At 40.0% G+C, this 17,715-nt stretch overlaps 1 protein-coding gene across 5 annotated transcripts in view; it reads left to right on the forward strand.

Moving 5' to 3' along the window:
* SOX13 (SRY-box transcription factor 13) overlaps positions 1-17,715 on the forward strand; it is an 80,247-nt gene that overhangs the window by 52,640 nt on the left and 9,892 nt on the right. For 4 of the 5 annotated variants that reach the window (XM_074222428.1, XM_074222430.1, XM_074222429.1 and 1 more), the window contains exons 3-13: positions 1,022-1,130; positions 1,233-1,319; positions 5,114-5,286; positions 8,150-8,218; positions 8,704-8,818; positions 13,183-13,268; positions 13,827-13,989; positions 14,562-14,671; positions 15,086-15,182; positions 15,836-15,979; positions 16,997-17,213. In XM_074222428.1, coding sequence (XP_074078529.1) covers positions 1,022-1,130; positions 1,233-1,319; positions 5,114-5,286; positions 8,150-8,218; positions 8,704-8,818; positions 13,183-13,268; positions 13,827-13,989; positions 14,562-14,671; positions 15,086-15,182; positions 15,836-15,979; positions 16,997-17,213 — 1,370 coding nt within the window. The remainder of the gene's footprint in view (positions 1-1,021; positions 1,131-1,232; positions 1,320-5,113; positions 5,287-8,149; positions 8,219-8,703; positions 8,819-13,182; positions 13,269-13,826; positions 13,990-14,561; positions 14,672-15,085; positions 15,183-15,835; positions 15,980-16,996; positions 17,214-17,715) is intronic. The other variant, XM_074222432.1, reaches the window with a different exon arrangement.

The raw sequence follows: 17,715 nt of genomic DNA on the forward strand, positions 1-17,715 counted from the left end.
CATCATTTTCATGTTAGTCTTTCCAGGTTTTTGCCTGTTCATCATTTCTTATAGAATAATAGTGTTCCATTACATTCATATATCAGAACTTGTTCAGCCATCCTCCAATTGATGAGCATCTCCACAATTTCCAGTTCTTTGCCACCACAAAAAGAGCTGCTATGAATAGTTTTGTACATATGGATCTTTTCCCCTCTTTTATGATCTCTTCAGGATATAAAGCTAGTAGTGATATTGCCCAATCAAAGGGTAAGCACAGTTTTATAGTCCTTTGGGCATAATTCCAAACTTTTCTCCAGAATGATTGGATGAGTTCACTCTGCCAAAAATACATTAGTGTCTCAGTTTCCCCACATCCCCTCCAACATTTATCATTTTCCTTTTCTGTCACATTAGCCAATCTGGTAGGTGTGAGATGATAGCTTTTTGGTTTTAATTTGCATTTCTCTAATTAATAGTGATTTAGAGTATTTTTTATGTGTTTATGGATAACTTTAATTTCTTCATCTAAAAGTGCCTGTTCATATCCTTTGACCATTTATCAATTGGGAAATGGCTTCTTGATAAGCCAAAACCACTGGCCAGGTATTTTGGAGGGTGTGTGTCTATATTGTCTTTATTCCCTTTTGTTAAATACTATGAAAGCATAGTTGAAAACAAAACCTTATTCTTTTCTCTGATGGTATTATTTTATCTTTTGTTTTACTATCAGTTACTTTAAGCAGAGCCCTCCTGACTGAGAGGAAATTGTTGTCTCTCACTGAAATGCTTATGTCTTTGACTTTAGCTAATTTGTAAAGATTGTTTCTTATGTAGTAGGGAGTTTAGAAATCCCATATAAAAGGCCTACATAGTAGCCATTACAGTTTAAGTTATCTAAAGCTCAGCCTACTTTCTTCTACTTCACCTGAAAAACCATTCTACCTTTACTGAAAGCTTGTCTTTCCTCTGGGTCTGAATCTGTCTTTGTTTGTGTGACAACTGGCCACATATTGACAATTTGGGATGGATTGTATTCTAGGAATGTGGGTCCCCAAGGAGTGATGGACCTCCAGAACCTAGGAGATCAGGACCTGAACCAGCGACAGGGAGTCAAGAAAAACTGGATTTCAATCGGAATTTGAAAGAGGGTAAGGTCCCCCTGGAGGACGGAAGTGGGTTTCTCAGCATGCCTAGGAATAATAATGGGAATTGGTGGGAAAGGTCATTTATCATCTATTGGTTTCTTTCAGTAATGCCCACCATTGAGAAACTTCTGTCCAGTGACTGGAGAGAGAGACTTTTAGGAAGAAGCACTGTGGAAACCAAAGATGTCAAAGGTGAGGATCCTATACCTTGGCAGAGACTGAGTGGTGAGTATGGAGATGGTTTATATGGACACAAGGCTGAGTTTCTGGGCCGTCTTCCTGAATTGATGGGCCAGAGGAACAGAAGCTATGACAGAGTAAGGACCTAACCAGCAACAAGAGGAACAACAAGACCAGAGTCATTCAGTCAAATATTTATTATGTCTTCTATGTGCTAGTCCCCAGGTATACAAAGTATACAAAGAAAGATGAAAGATAGTTTGTTTTCAAGGAGCTGGTTATGCCCACTGTCTAATGGAGAAGCACTGTGCAAATAACCACATACAAAGTATACACTAGATATATTAGAATAAAAGGGAATTGGGAAAAATTTTCTATAAAAGGTAGAATTTTAGCTAGGACTTGAAGAAAGCTAAAAGGTGGAGATGAGGAGGGAGAACATTTTAGTAATGGGATTTAGGGCAAGGATTACTAGTGAAAATGCAGGCTATTGTAGTAGTCCAGGCATGAGATGAAGGATTGTAGTGGCAATCTCAGAGAAGAGAAGGGGTCATATGCAAGAGATGTTATGGAAGTCTTAGTAGTAGTTTGGATATGGGGGAAGGGTAGAGAGAGAGAATGAGGAGTTGAGGAAGATACTTTGGGTGTGTGGGGGTGAATGGAAAGATGGTAGTACTCTCAATAATAATAGGGAAATTCAGAAGAGGTGATTTGGGGGAAATTGTTCAGTTTCAAAAAGGCTGAGTTTAAATGTCTATAAGACATATCTAGTCCAAGATGTTCAATAGGCAATTGCACTTTGTAAAATTGAGTATCAGTAGATGCGCTGGGGCTAATATGAGAATTTGTTTTGTATGATTGCATTTATATGACTGATATATTGCTTGTCTTCTCAATGGGTTAGGGAGGGAAAGTTTTTGGAGCTCCAAATGTAAAAAGAAAAGAATGTTAAATGTAAATAACAGTTTTTTAAAATTAACACAAACACTCACAAAAGAATGTCAGCAGAGAAGGCAGGATTGAAAAAGTCGATCTGAGAATTTCAGATCATCAGAGAAATGAGAATTAAATCCATGGGAGCTGATGAAATGAAATAATATAGAAGGAAAAGAGTAGAGAGGCCAGAACAGAGCCCTATGGGACACCTATAGTTAGCAGGCATGACCTGAATAAAGATCTAGTAAAGGAAACAGGAATGGTCAGATGGGTAAGAAGAAAATCAGGAGAGAGCAATATCACAAAAACCTAGAGAAAAGAGGTATCAAGAAGATGAGAGTGATTCACTCTTAAAGGTTTCAGGAAGGTCAAGAAATATGAGGACTTAGAAAAAGCCATTATATTTGGATTAAAGAAATCATTCTTAACTTAGGAAAGAACAGTTTCAGTTGAGTGAAGAGGTTGGAAGACAGACTGGAGAGTTAAGAAGATAGTGAGAAGAAAGAAAAAGGAGGCACCTGTTGTTGAGGGCCTTCTCAAGGACCTTAGCCAAAAAGGGTGGAGAGATATGGGACAATAGTGCGAACAGCTGGATCACATGAGTGTCTTTTGAGGATAGTGGAGACTTGTGCATGTTTTTTGACAATAGGGAAGTATTAATGCATAGAGAGAATAAAGATAAGTAAAAGAGTAGAGGTGGCAAAGGAGAAGCAATGAAAACAAGCTCCAACTAGGTCCCTGCCTGGATTCTAATATCTGGGTGAGGATGACACTAATGGTGAATCCTTTCATAGGACTAGCCCAACTTAGTCTGTGCCATTGCAAGTATATTAATTTTGGGGGTAATGAATAGTAGAATAGTATTTTATTTTTTCCAATTACATGTAAAGATAGTTCTCAACATTCATTTTTCCAAGATTTTTAGTTCCAAATTTTTCTCCCTCCTTCTTTTTCTTTTCTCCTCCCCAAGATAGCAAGTATTCTGATATTAATTATACACCTACAATCAGATTAAACATATTTTCACATTAGTCATGTTGTGAAAGAAGAATCAGAAAAGAAAAAAAGCATGTGAAAGAAAAAACAAATACAACAAAAAAAGTTAAAATAGTATGCTTTATTCTGCATTCAGACTCCATAGTTCGTTCTTTGTATATGGATGGTATTTTCCATTGAGAGCCTTTTGGAATTGCAAGTACACTCTTTACATGGTGGCACAGTGGTAGAGCACCAGCCCTGAAGTCAGGAGTACCTGAGTTCGAATCTGGCCTCAGACACTTAATAATTACCTAGCTGTGTGGCCTTGGGCAAGCCACTTAACCCCATTTCCTTGCAAAAAATCTAAAAAAAAACCCCACATTAGTCCTATATCACCAACTGTGACCCCTTCATACACTTATGGTCTTATAGCTCTGCATAATCCTGCTCCCATAGGGTAAGGCTTGATAGAACATGAGATGTGCTACAGGGAATTTGAGATCCTGAATTCAAATCCTGGGCTCTACCACTCATTGTACTTTGCACAAGTCATGCATCTTCTCTGAGCCTCAGTTTCTTCATCTATAAAATAAGGGACTGGATTAAACAACTTTTATACAGTTCTTTCCAGCTCTGGATCAAACAATATAATTTGATTTTAGGTTTTTTATTCCTTAGCACTGGGCCTAGAAAATAGTACGTGCTTAATAAATGCTTATTGATTGACTCACTGACTTAATTTTTTGATAGATTGACTACATAATAGAGTTCCAGAACCTTAAATGTCAGAAGAACTGAGTTCTCTACCATGCTAGATCACTAATTTGCCATGTGACTTTGCCTTCTTCTTCACTTATCTCTAATTTGATTTTAACAGTTCAGTTCAGACTTATTCAGTAGTTACTATTTGCAGAGCTTTATAATATGAGATCATTACTTAGAGATGGAACAGACTTTTTTTTCAATCAACCAACAAATATTTATTAAATATCTACTATATGCTAGATTCTGGGATACAAAGACAAGCAAGAAATAGACCCTGCCCTCAAGGAGCTTACATTCTAATGGAAAATATTATATGTACATAAATAAGAATATACAGTATAAACATAAGAGAAACAACTTTCCTGAAACTGTCAACTCTCCGAAAATATTTATTCCCCTGGCCTTCAGAGTTTGGAATGGACAAATATCTTTTCAAGTCATTGGTAGTAATTGGTAGCATTGTCAATTTAGAACCCTGTGCTGTGAACCAGCTGCTTTTATCTTCTCAGAAGCCTATCTCACTCAGATTCTCAAAGCATGTAATAGAACAGACTTTTAAGATCATCTGAGCTATCTGATTTATGTTATAGATAGAAAAAAATCAAGGCTCAGAGAAGTTAAGTGACTTGTCCAAGGTCACATAGATATCAAGTAGAACAACCAAAACTGGAATTCAGATTTTTTGACTCCAAATCCAATACTCTTTCCCCAATTTCTTAAATTCTGTTTTTAAGGACCTTATACTTTGGAAGACATGTATACAATTTCTTATAATTTCTAAGGGGAAAATGAAATAGAGGAGAGGTCTAGATCTACTAACCCTTTTCAATGACTCTGTGGCTTTTGGGATCATTAGCAAATGAAGCTGGGTCCTAGCTCAAGGGTCTGTTTGCATGATTCTCTTATTTGTCCTGCCTTCCCTGTGGTATTGTATTCTATCACAACCCTCTGACTATGTATGTCTTGGGAATGAGACCTGGAGAGGTTGGTCTAAGTCTGGGATGCCACATTAGGCAAGAACTCTCAGGGTTGGCTTTAAAAAGGAGCACACTGCCTATCCAGGTCTGATTCATCATCTGTCTGACAGTGCTATGAAGAATTATAAAGGATGTTTATTGTTTGAGCAGGGACCCAAGAAAGTTTGGCGGAAAAGGAACTTCAGCTCTTGGTCATGATCCATCAGCTTTCCACTCTTCGGGACCAGCTCCTGACAGCTCATTCAGAGCAGAAGAATATGGCCGCCATGCTGTTTGAGAAACAGCAACAACAGATGGAGCTAGCCAGACAGCAGCAAGAGCAGGTAAGCCCTGTTCCTCTTCTCCTTGAGGTATGGGGATTTGCTAGGTGGAGTATATTCAGGATAAGAGATAGAAGTCTGAGGTTAAGACCCAGACAACCCTAAACACCAAGGACTTTGTTGGAGAATGGGGGGAAATAATTTTAATATTCTAGATTTTATGTGTTGACCTGACTTTTGGGTAAACATAGAGGAAAGTATGTATGTGTTTTAGAGAAGGGATAGGCACTCTTTCAAGCATAACTGTAAGAATCAGGGTCCTCCAGCTAGATTAAACTGAAATCAAATGGGTAATGGACAGTGGAGGTCCAGAGAAGGGAGAGAGTAAGAGATCTCCTAGTTGTCCTTGGCTTCAAGTCACTAGATGATTACATAATTAGGTACTGAAAGAACTAACACATGAGATTGCTGATTTTGGAGAAAAGGAGAGACACTGAAGGAGGAAGGTAGGTTAAATAACCTGATTTCCAAGAGAGAGAGGAAATGAAATAATAATAATAATAATAATAATAATAATTTTTAAGAAAGGACAGTAGTCTTGATGCTAATTTCTGGAAAAATTTCAAAATATATTATTAAAAAGAGGTTAATTGAATATCTAGAAAAGGAAATAGTGATCACAAAATCCCTTCACTGGAATGTCTCATTTTCATTATAATATTTCTTGGAGATTTTTGCAGGGGTTGATTTTTTTCTGGAGGTAACCAATGAGTGAATTTTTTTACCTTTCCCTTTGTTTCTAAGAGATCTGAACATTGTTTGTTTTTAAGATTTCCTGAAATATGATGTCTAAGCTCTTTTGTTTTGTTCATGACTATCAAGCAGGTCAAGGATATTTTTTTCTCCTCAATCTATTTATTATGTTAGTTTTTAAATGAAATTCTTACATTCTCTTCTATTTCTTTTAGTCTTGACATTTCTTGTTCTCAGGGAGTCTTGGGTTCTATTTAAGCCATTCCAATTTTCAGGAAGTTTATTTCTTTTGTACTCCTTGTGTCAATCTGTTAATTCCCATTCTAAGTTTCTCTTCATAGCTTTCATTCCCTCTCCAGTGTTTTCATTTTAGTGATAAAAGCAATTTTAAAAACTGTTTTAAAGTCTTGCTTTATAACTTCTTGATCAAATTTATGTCCAAGCTGTGGTTTTCTCTGAGACTTTGCTTGCAGATGTTCTAGAGTCAATCAATTTTTCAAGGTTTGTGTTTTGAGTATTCCTATCACCATAATAGCTTTTTTGTTTGTTTTGATTTTTGTGAGGTAATGGGGTTAAGTGACTTGACCAAGATCACCCAGGTGATCTCAGTTCACATTTGAACTCAGGTCCTCCTGACTCTAGCATTGTTGTTCTGTCCATTATGCCACCTACCTTTTTGGAATGCTCATTCTTCTGATCTACTTCTTGGTTTCTGACTTGCTATTCAGTTTTGTGCACTTCTGATGGAAAGGTCAGGGCTTGTCCTGTTGCTGCCTTTTGAGGAGTTTTGAGTGTTATGTTATTCCAGGATCTCAAGCTAGCGACCTCTCAGAGTGGTCTTATCTAGGGCAAAGTCTGATTGCTGTTCTTGTCAGAGCTTTACAAGTTCCTGACCTGACTTTGGGTCTGAGCAATAATAAAATGTTGCTAAACTTAACCACTGTCAACCCATTGGGAAACTCTGCTTGATCAGAGTTAAAAAACTGCAGGTTCCCCTTTTGTTTAGTATTACAGCCCTGGTTATTCCTCTGAAAGCTTCAGAGTAGGACTAGAAGCTGGAACTAAGATCCTTCTATGTTCCAAGTCACCCCTTTGCTGCTTGCTTCCCCCTCTCAATACACTACCTAGGGTCTGCAACTGATCCTTACTCAGGAAAATCTCCTCACTCTGGAAAGCCACTTTTGGTGGTTAGTTCCTTCCTTGGTCTGTCCTGCATCTGTGACGCACAATTACTTGGCACTTTTTCCTATAATTTAGAAAAATACTATCCCAGTATGAGTCTGATGCCTCCTCTTCCTCTGATTTATAGCCTCTACTTGGGCGCTGGAGTGCTCTATAGGTGGTGCATTCCTTTGCCAGACCTTATCCCTATATTTTCAGACCTGTATATCTTCCTATGCTGATTATGACTAGAAAAACAGTATTGTATTTTATCCCCTGGGTTCAATCTGGTTGTTTTCTAGATCTATTTGGAGAAATCTGAGTTGAGGAAGGCTCACATTACTTCTTCTGCTACTCTTGGTTCCTAGATTTTAATAAAATATTTGGCAAAGTTTCTCTTTTCTGTGTATGTGGAAAATATGGCAAGATGTAAGCTGGCTGATACAGCAGTTAGGTTCAGAATTTATTGAATGGTAGAACCAAAAAGAAGAGCCATTAATGGTTTGATATCATCTTGGTGTGGGATTGCTAGTGGAAGACTTCAGGATCTCTATTTGACCCCATGATGTCTAACTTTGGCTTTGGCTAAAGCCATAGATGGCTACATAACCAATTTGGAGCTGATATATTGCTGAGGATAGCTAGCACACAAGATGACCAAGACAGGACACAAAAAGGATCAGACAGCTTAGAATACTGGACTGAATCTAATAAGGTGACAATTAATTGAGTTGTACTTGGGTTGAAAAATTCAACTTCACAAGTACAAGATGAGCAAGATGTGTCTAGGGAGAAGAGGGAGGTTAGTAAATGATGGACTCAATATGACAGACTACATGGGACTAGGCTTCCTTAGAGGTTTTGTGGTTTGCCCCAGCACAGATAGGGCCCAGGGTACAGGGGGGTCTTTCTGTAGACCACTGGGTCATTCCCCTTAGAGAAAGGCTATAGTCATTCAAGGATTAATAGGACATGGCTCTACTTTGTCCTCCCCACTTCTTTTTGTGAATAGATAGCAAAGCAGCAGCAGCAGCTCATTCAGCAACAGCACAAGATCAACCTCCTCCAGCAGCAGATCCAGGTAAAGAGCCAGGGTTGTGAGAACAGTGGGAGAGGAGAGATGGATTGGGGGGGAAGGGGATGGGTAGGAGGGAGTGTTGGGAGGGGGAAGAGAGGCTTAGAGGTTTGATGTCATGGAGCCAGTCACAAAAGAACTAGGTTCAAATTTTGCTTCTGATCCTAGCAGAATGATCATAAGCAAAACATAGCCTTTCTAGCCCTCAGTTTCCTTATCTGTAACATGAAGGGATTAGACTCCATGGTTTCTAAGCTCCCTTCAAGCTCTAAACATAGGATTGATAGTTTAATTTGCCTAAAAGGAGTTAGATATTCATAGAACTCTAGTTATGGAGAAAGACAGAAAAAACATGGGGGGGGTCCCCTTGGCTGGTTAAAAGTAAAAGCATTGTATCCTTTACCCTCCATCCATAGGTTCAGGTATTCTCTATGTGTGCTCTGGCATTGCCACATCTGGGGAGCTCACATGGGGGGTTTTTCTCCCTTCAGCAGGTCAACATGCCTTATGTCATGATCCCTGCATTCCCTCCCAGCCACCAGCCCATGCCTGTCACCCCTGACTCCCAGCTGGCACTACCTATTCAGCCCATCCCTTGTAAACCAGGTAAGTGGGAGAATCTAGAGGGATGCTTGGGAATCCCTGAATCAAGAATGGTTCTGAAAAGAAAAGAATCTCCGGAGGCAACAATGGAATCTGGAGATGTTGGTCCAATTTCTGGTACTGCCATTGATTTATGTAATACTCTACGTTCCTTAGTCTCCTGGGGTCTTAGTTTCCTCATTTGTTCAATAGATAGGATAAATATTTCCCTATATACTTTTTATTCAGATGGAAAGAACCCAGTGAGGTCATTCATTTATCCAACAAACATTACTGAACACCTTTCAATGTGCTAGGAAATAGTAAGATGAAATCACAGTCCTGAAGGAGCCAATAGTCTGCATTAATATCTACACGATCTCAAATTTAATTAGATCTGATATTATCCCCATTTCACAGATGAGTAAACAGAGAGGCAGAGACAGGAAATGATTTGCTCAGGTCAACATAGCTGATAAATAGAAGACCTGAAATTAAAATCCCCACATCCTCTGACACTAGCTCCAGGGTTCCTTCCAAGAATGCTATGGAAAATATATAGGGAAGAGTTCAATAGTAAACAGTATGATATGATAGAAAAAAGATCAGTTCTGGGGCTGAAAGTCTAGGTTCAAATCCCATCTGACACTTAACCTGTATGACCATGGGAGAGTGACTTAACTTCCCCCCAAAGTTGAGTTTCATCCATAAAATGAGATAGGGTTAGATTGGATGAGGTCCCTCTGTCTCTAAATTCACAAATTTATGGTATCTTGTCATCATTTGTTTTATAAATGTAAGGAGAAAGTGTTTCTCACTTGACTTCTGGGACCAATAAAGCCAACTTGAGAATTTGATTCAATCTGTGCTTCTCTTTCTGGGCAATTATGTGCTTCTGCAATAGATAGAGCACCAAGCCTGGAGTCAGGAGTTCAAATCCTGCCCCAGATGCTAACTAACTGTGGGATCCTGGATAAGTTACTTAACCTGTTGGTCTGAATTTTCTAAGTCAAACCACTCCAATATCCTTGCAAAGAAAATCACAAATGGGATCATGAAGAGTCAGGCATGATTGAGAAAAAAGAGACTGAACTTCTCTCTCCAAAATCTCCAAGCACATCACTTCATTCTCATTTTAAGCTATTATACTAACCATACAATTCCCCCAACTGTCCCCTTGTAGATTAAGAGCTCAAAAGGAATAATACATAAATTCGGTTCTCTTAAATCTGCCTTCATTCTTCTCTCATCTACTGATACACATATATGTACAGCCCCATGGAATACTAGCCCGTGGAGATAAAAGCAGAGAGGGAACAGCAGATCCAACTATGGGAAAAGAATTGATTAGAATACCTATTGGCTCACCAACTAATTTTGTCTTGGCCCTGAATCAGCTGGTCCACTACATTAATTGAAGGCTAGTATTTTGCCTTATTCAGTATTTGGCACTTTGGAGTAAACTACAGAGAATGAATAGGTTTTGTTTGTTTGTTTATTTGTTTTTGAAGAAAACTTTTGGTACAAACTTGACTTTGAAATACAACCAATTGAACTTGCTTAGAAACTATTAAAATTGAAATGAATTAGTCTCAATATAAAGTTGGGAGATGGTTTGCCTCTCCTTGCTCTTAACATTGGACTTGTCTATTCATTCATTCTCTTTCATTTGTCTCCCTATGAGTGGACACTACTATTTGTTCTTTTCCCGTTGCATTATTTCATACAGGTCTTTACATTTACATTTCATACAGGTCTTTTTTTGGGTTTTCTTCATACTTGTTCACTTGAATTGGATTATTCTATTATATTAATGTGCCACAATTTCTTTGACCAAAGCCCTATTTTTGGATGTTTAGGTTGCTTCTAGAGTTTTGTCATGGTTTTTGGTTTTGCTCAATTGCATCTATTGCTGCTATTAAAATATTTGTACATATAGCTCTTTTTGGTTTGTTTTGGCTTTGGGTCAATAATATCCCTGTGAGCTAGGTACTACAGATTTTACAAGGCTCAAACAATATAATAGGAAATGCTTTTCCAATTTTAAAATATTAGGTGTGATGGCCCATTCCTGTAGTCTGTTTTTTTTAAATTTATTTAAGGTAATGGGGTTAAGTGACTTGCCCAAGGTCTCACAGCTAGGCAATTATTAAGTGTCTGAGGCCAAATTTGAACTCAGGTCCTCCTAACTCCAGGGCTGGTGCTCCATTCACTTCACCACCTAGCTGCCCCTCCTGCAGACCCTGTTGTTGAGGAGACTCAAGTTGTTAGATTGCTGAGTTCAAGAGTGCTGAGGGACAGTGGGGTTAGCTCCAGATCTGGTGTCTTTGTAAGTCTTGCACAAATATGGTCAGCCCCTGAGACAGGAAGGCTACTAAGCTATCAAAGGTAGGGTGAACCAGGAAGGTCAAAAAAGATGAAACAATTCAAAGCTATAGCAATGGCATATGTATGGTCTGTAAATGACTGCTCTCCTTTCAGCCTGATCAAGATAGGGAAACCTAATCTCAAAAAACCCCAAAGTTTTTTTTAAAAAGACCTTTAGAAAGAAACAGTTATAGAAACTCTTTTTGTAGTGACAAAGAACTGGAAATTTAGGGGATGTCCACCAATTAGGGAGTGGCTGAAAAAATGGTGGTATATGAATGTAATGGAACAGTATTGTTCTATAAGAAATGATGAGTTAGTGGATTTCAGAAAAATGTAAACGAATTGATGCTGAGTGAAGTGAGCAGAGCCAAGGAGACTATTATGCACAGTAACAGTAACACTGTGCGATGGTCAACTATGATTGACCTAGCTCTTCTCAGCAATATAGTGATCAAAGACAATTCCAAAAGACTCATGATGGAAAATGTCATCCATGTTCAGAGAAAGGATTAAGGATTCTGAACATATTATTTTCACTTTTTTTGCTTTTTTGTGGCTGTTCCCTTTTGTTCTATTTCTTCTTTCACAACATGACTAATGTGGAAATATATTTCCATGATTGCACATGTATAACCTATATCAGATTGCTTTCCATCTTAGGGAGGGGGAGGAAAGGGAGAGAGGGAGAAAAATTTGGAAATCAAAATCTTATAAAAATGAATGTTGAAAACATGTAATTGGAAAAAATACTATTTATAAAAAATAAAATTATAGGAGTCCTACCCACCCATGAAATAGCTGAAAAAATATTTTAAAATAATGTCTCATCAGCAAGGACAATCAAGTATGGCATAAATAATATTATGACCAAGTAAAACCCAGATGGATTAGTCAGAGAAGGCTTCCTGAAAGTCATGCCTTGAGTTTTAAATAATGGGAGAGACATAGGCTACACTGTCTGTTTGGAACAACAATTCCATAAGTTATCCCAGAATCCTAAGTAAAACAGAGGGCCCTCAAGTAACCAGTTAAGTCTTCCTCAAAATGTAGCTCTGAAATTGTCAGTGGCTCCTACAAAATAAAACCCAGTTTCTTTAACCAATCACTCAGGTCAATTCAAGACCCAACTATCCTTGCCTCATTCAGAAATACAAGAGTTTACAGATGTGTTTTATTTAACTCCCTTATTTTGCAGAGGATGCAGCTGGTCCCATTGATGGTAAAATGACTTTGTTCTATCTAAAAGTAAAGAGGCAGAATTTAAACTTACATACTCTGGCTCCAAATTCAATATCCTTTCTTTCTGAAAGTTGTACTTGACCTTTCTTCTTTCCCTCAGTTTGTATTCCTGGTCCTTTGCCTTTGGTCATATTTTATGAAATGGCCATTGACCCCATCTCCTACTATCAGAACTCTGCATCCTTCAAGAGCCATCTCATGGGTCTTTGCAGCCATCTCTGATCTTCCCAATCAGAAATCAAAATCACAGAATTTAGAATGAGATGGGACTTTAGAAGTGATCTTTTGACTCTATTATTTCTCTGTATTCAACTGTTCTTGGTTTATCCCATTTATGACCCTTGTGGCATGTTCTTTTGTGTTATTATTTAGATATATGTCTTGTCTCCTCAAGTAGTCTGTAAGCTCCCTGAGGGCAGGTACCATCTTGTATTTTCTTTTTTGTATCCCCTTCAGTGTCTTTCACATTCAAGAAATGTTTGTTGAATGGATGAATGCATCAACTTGGCAGGGGCTTAGATGTTTAGAATGTTGCCTAGTTTGTTTGATTGTATGTGGATATGTAAGAGTGGTATGTGTGTCTCTTAATCAGAAGGTTAGTGGGTAGGCCTAGCAGGTTTATCAGATGCTGGAAGGGAGAGCTGCTAAAGCCAAACTGGAGACGAGAGCTCAAACCCTCTGTCTGTCCATCCGTCCTGGATGCTGATGTGCCTCGTCAAGCAGGGTCTCTACTGTTCTATGCTCATCCAGGACTTTTCTCCTTGCCGCCTTTTCCACAGTGGAGTACCCGCTGCAGCTGCTGCACAGCCCCCCTACCCCTGCTGTGAAGAGGCCTGGGGCCGTCTCTACCCATCACCCTCTCCAGGTACTATGACACCTTATCCTAAGGCTGGGAATGACACAGTTTGGGGAGAAATTCACTCTGCTCACCCCCTCCCCCGCAACAACTTCCACCCTCCTTGACTCCTGGGCCCACATAGAGTGGCAATAGCCAGAGAGGAAAGCTGTCCCAGACCAGGGCATTTCCTGGTGATCCCTGGTAAGGAACTAGGAATAGAGATATCTATTTCTTGTTCTCAGGAGTCCTTGCTCTCTGTTTTGGGAGGTAGGTGTGTAGGAGGTATTACAAAGTGCTAAGAGAGGGCAATAACAAAATTGGGAAGATTCAATCAATTATAGTCATTTATTTAATTTGAATCCCTTAACCCTACTGTCTACACTCTTCTGACAGCTCCACCATTAGGTACATAAGCTTTCTCTCTTGTGTGCTATCTCTTGTCACTGTTATCCATTTTGCTTACTGTCTTTCTATGTATTTGAATCTGTCCTTCTTTTTATCCCTGTAAGTCTCTCCCTATACAGATTTCTGTCTGTCTCCAAGTCATTTAGCCCCTTCTCTGTTTCTGGCTTTATTTTTCCCTAGGAGTCTTCACAACCTCTCAACTTGACAGCCAAACCCAAAGGTTCGGAGCTGCCTAACACCTCTAGCTCCCCCAACCTGAAGATAAGTACCTGTGCATCCCTCCCGACCAACCATGGAGCTCCCACCCGGGACCTCCAGGCCAGTCCACCCAGTCTACCCCTAGGTATGTTCTCTGCCTCACACCTTATCTCTTCATTCACCTCACTTGCCACCTTCTCATCCCTCTCCTATCCAAGGGATAGAAAATAGGATAAGAGAAATTACACTGACCTGTTAGGAAAGAGACTTGAAGTCTGGTTCCGACTCTGCTATTATGAGAATCAAAATGGTAATAAAAATAGAAAAAGTGGTTTGAAACCTGATAATCTCTGTTAGCTATTATTGGACTATTTTTTCCTAATTATTATTGCAATCTAATAATAAATAATCATGTATTATTAAATATTTAACAATACTGATTGTATTATTTAGTGGTTAATTATAGTAACTGTGATCTTGAACAAGTCATTTACTTTTTTTTGGATTTCAATTTTTTCACTTGAAAAATTGACTTGCCCTTCACTGAGTCTCTGTTATCAAGAACACCCTCTTCACAGGATGCCACTTCTTCATGTTGGGAGGGTCCCAGATTCCCTGTATCCCAGCAGGGGAGAATTTAGAAGCCCTTAAAAGGCTGATGAAGACTTCTCTAAGGGAAGTATTTGTTGATCTCAGCTTTGCTCTCTTCCACTGAAGGCTTTCTGGGTGAGGGTGATGCCATCACCAAAGCTATCCAGGATGCCCGGCAGCTGCTGCATGGCCACAGTGGACCCATCGAGAGCTCTCCTAATGCCTCTTACAGGAAGGTAAAGATTTCTTGCTCTCAGGTCAGAGCAGAGATCAGTTGGACATAGGTAGTAGGCTAGTTTAATTTGAGTATTAAAGAATAATTTGGAAGAAAAACCTGAGTAATGTGGTATATAGAGAGCTGTCCTCAGAGACCTTAGATGTTATATCACTTCTCTCTGCCTTGGTCAATCTCAACACTATGTGTTGCCGAGAGGTTCTTGAATAAAATCAACATAACTTCCTCATCTGGACATTCTCTAAATGAATAAAATTACAAGTCTAGCCCTTATCCTTGGGAGAAAGTCAAGAGAAGAAGGTAAAGGTCCTGGCAGGGAATGGGAATGGGAATGAGACAGGGTTAAGGGTTGGAAGCCCGGGGCGGGTGCTGAAGTGATGGACATTATTCCCATTTATCCTCTCGGCATCCCTAGGACCTCATCAATCTGGAGTCATCCCCAGCTAAGGATCGACTGGAAGAGAGCTGTGGGCACCAACTGGATGAGACCATGCTGAGCTGTGACATGGATGGTATGGTCTCCCAGGTTACCAGGGGATCAGGGAGTTCCAATCCCCAGTCATTTCCTATTGGAATCCCCAGATGAGTCCTGGGATGTAAAAGCAGCAGAGGGTGGGTTTGGGATGGGTGTATCTCTGTACCTCTACTGTCTGTTGCCTTTGTCCATCTGCTGGAATTTTTTTTTATTTCTTTCCTTTTCTATAGTTTCAGTGTTCCCCCTCTGTCTCTGATGTTGGTACATCTTAACAACTCTTTGTGTGTCCTCCTTCTCATCTCCATCCTTTTCACCCTCTCCTCCCATACTGCCATTATTGGGGGTGCTTAAAGACCAAAATCTTAAGAGTTGTTTGAGCCCTATTGACATTACCCCATTACCAGAGACTTGGTCCTGGAGGGATGGGGATTAAGGGTGGGAAGCCTTTCTTCCCTAAATTACTTAGTTACAAGGAAATATGAATTCCCTGTATGCAAATATTCCTTCTATAATATCACTGACTAGTCTTACTTTCTAACCTCCACTCAAAGTCCTCTAGTGACAGGAAACCACTTTTTCTCAAGCAGTCCATTCCCCTTCTCTCCCCACCCCCCATCTCTCACCACTCCCTTTTTTTGGGACTACATAGGTGGACCAACTTTTGTCTCTATTCCACCCACCCCCTATTAGGCTCCCGACACTTCCCTGAATCCCGGAACAACAATCACATTAAGAGACCCATGAATGCCTTCATGGTGTGGGCAAAGGATGAAAGGCGAAAGATCCTCCAGGCCTGTCCTGACATGCATAACTCCAGTATCAGCAAGATTCTTGGTGAGCAAACCAACAGCACAGAGATGAGGAGTGCCGGGTGGGGGGGGGGGGGTACAACATGGGCTTCCTTTTGTTTCCTGCCTGGTGGCTCCTCCTATTAGTTTTTTGTTTACCAGGTGCACCAAGTCTGTGGACCCAACCTGGGTGTATCTCACTTCAAAAGGGATTTTATTGACTCTGGTAGGATCTGGAAGAGTATATGAGATATTTACTTGTTGAGGAAAGATGTGCAAATGAGGCTAAGCTAGTTGGCACCATGGCTAGAATGTAGAAGACTTAGACTCAGAAAGTTCTGTGTTCAAATCCAGATTGAGTCCTCACTCAACAATGGGATCCTGGGCAAATCAACCTCTCTCAAGCTTCAGTTCCTCATCTGAAAACGAGAATAATAATAACACTTACCTAAATCTTAACTACCAATAGCATTCATGGACAGGAAATGAGACAATGCTGCTGCCCTGTACATTGAGGTTGATGTAGTTTGCCCTTGCCCAGATCAGGCTTTGTATGGATGTGCTCATTTGCATATGTAAACCTCATTGACGAGGATTTAGCCTTATTTTTGATGGGGTGGGCTCTAGTCCTTCCAGCTGGCCAGCTCTTATTACCTCTCTTCAGGTGCCCACAGAGAATCCAATATGACTGTGGAAGTCCATCACTCAGCTACGTTGTTGATATTGTTGTGTCACGTCAGTTGTGTCCAGCTCTCTGTGACCCCATACGGGGTTTTCTTGGTGAAATACTGGAGTATTTTGATAATTCCTTCTCTAAGTTTTATAGATGAGGAAACTGAGACAAACAGGGTTAAGTGACTTGCCCAGTGTCATACAGTTAGGAAGTCTGAGGCCAGATTTGAGTCCAGACCCTGCACTCTATCCATTGCCCCACCTAGCTGTTCCTGATTTGGTTCTACCCACATGCAGTATGTGTGTGTGGTGGTAGGGAGGGGTGTGCAGAATAAGGTAGAAGGATGGGATCAGGGTTTGGTTTGGACTAATACCAGGATCTGGGTACTAGGCTCCCGTTGGAAGTCCATGACAAACCAGGAGAAGCAGCCGTATTACGAGGAACAGGCGCGACTGAGTCGCCAGCATCTGGAGAAGTATCCTGATTATAAATATAAGCCTCGACCCAAGCGCACATGCATTGTGGAAGGCAAGCGCCTGCGAGTAGGAGAGTACAAGGCTCTTATGAGGAACCGGCGCCAGGATGCGAGGCAGAATTACGTCATCCCGTAAGCCTCCTACACCTCTTCCTGGTTCCTTCCCCTCTCTGAGTGATCCAGGAAAGGGGAATGGGATTGTCACTCTACCTCTTCTGAGTGGATGTAAACAGGGCAGGGTTACTGGGGAATTCTATATTGGCTCATAGACTTCAAGCTAAAAGGTTCATACATCATCAGGTCCTTGCTAAAAGAAAGCTTTGGTATCATCTAATTTACTTTCCTAATTTTGGGTGAATGGAGACCCAGAGAGAGGAAGTAACACATCCAAAATTGAAGAATGAGGATTCAAGGCTTATATTCCAGAGTCAGGAAACTACTTTCAGTTTCCTCACTTGAAAAATGAAATTGTTGGACTAGATGACTTTCAAGGTCTCTTTCCAGCTCTTACCACATCATGCTAAGTGTGACTACATCTGACATGTGCTAGTCAATGTTTTAACAACTGGTTCCCACCCCCAAAGATGCATGACAAATTTTAAAATTTTGTCTACGTTAATATTTTCTCCATTAT

Source organism: Macrotis lagotis, chromosome 2 (assembly GCF_037893015.1).
Source record: "Macrotis lagotis isolate mMagLag1 chromosome 2, bilby.v1.9.chrom.fasta, whole genome shotgun sequence".
In the NCBI taxonomy this organism is placed as follows: domain Eukaryota; kingdom Metazoa; phylum Chordata; class Mammalia; order Peramelemorphia; family Peramelidae; genus Macrotis; species Macrotis lagotis.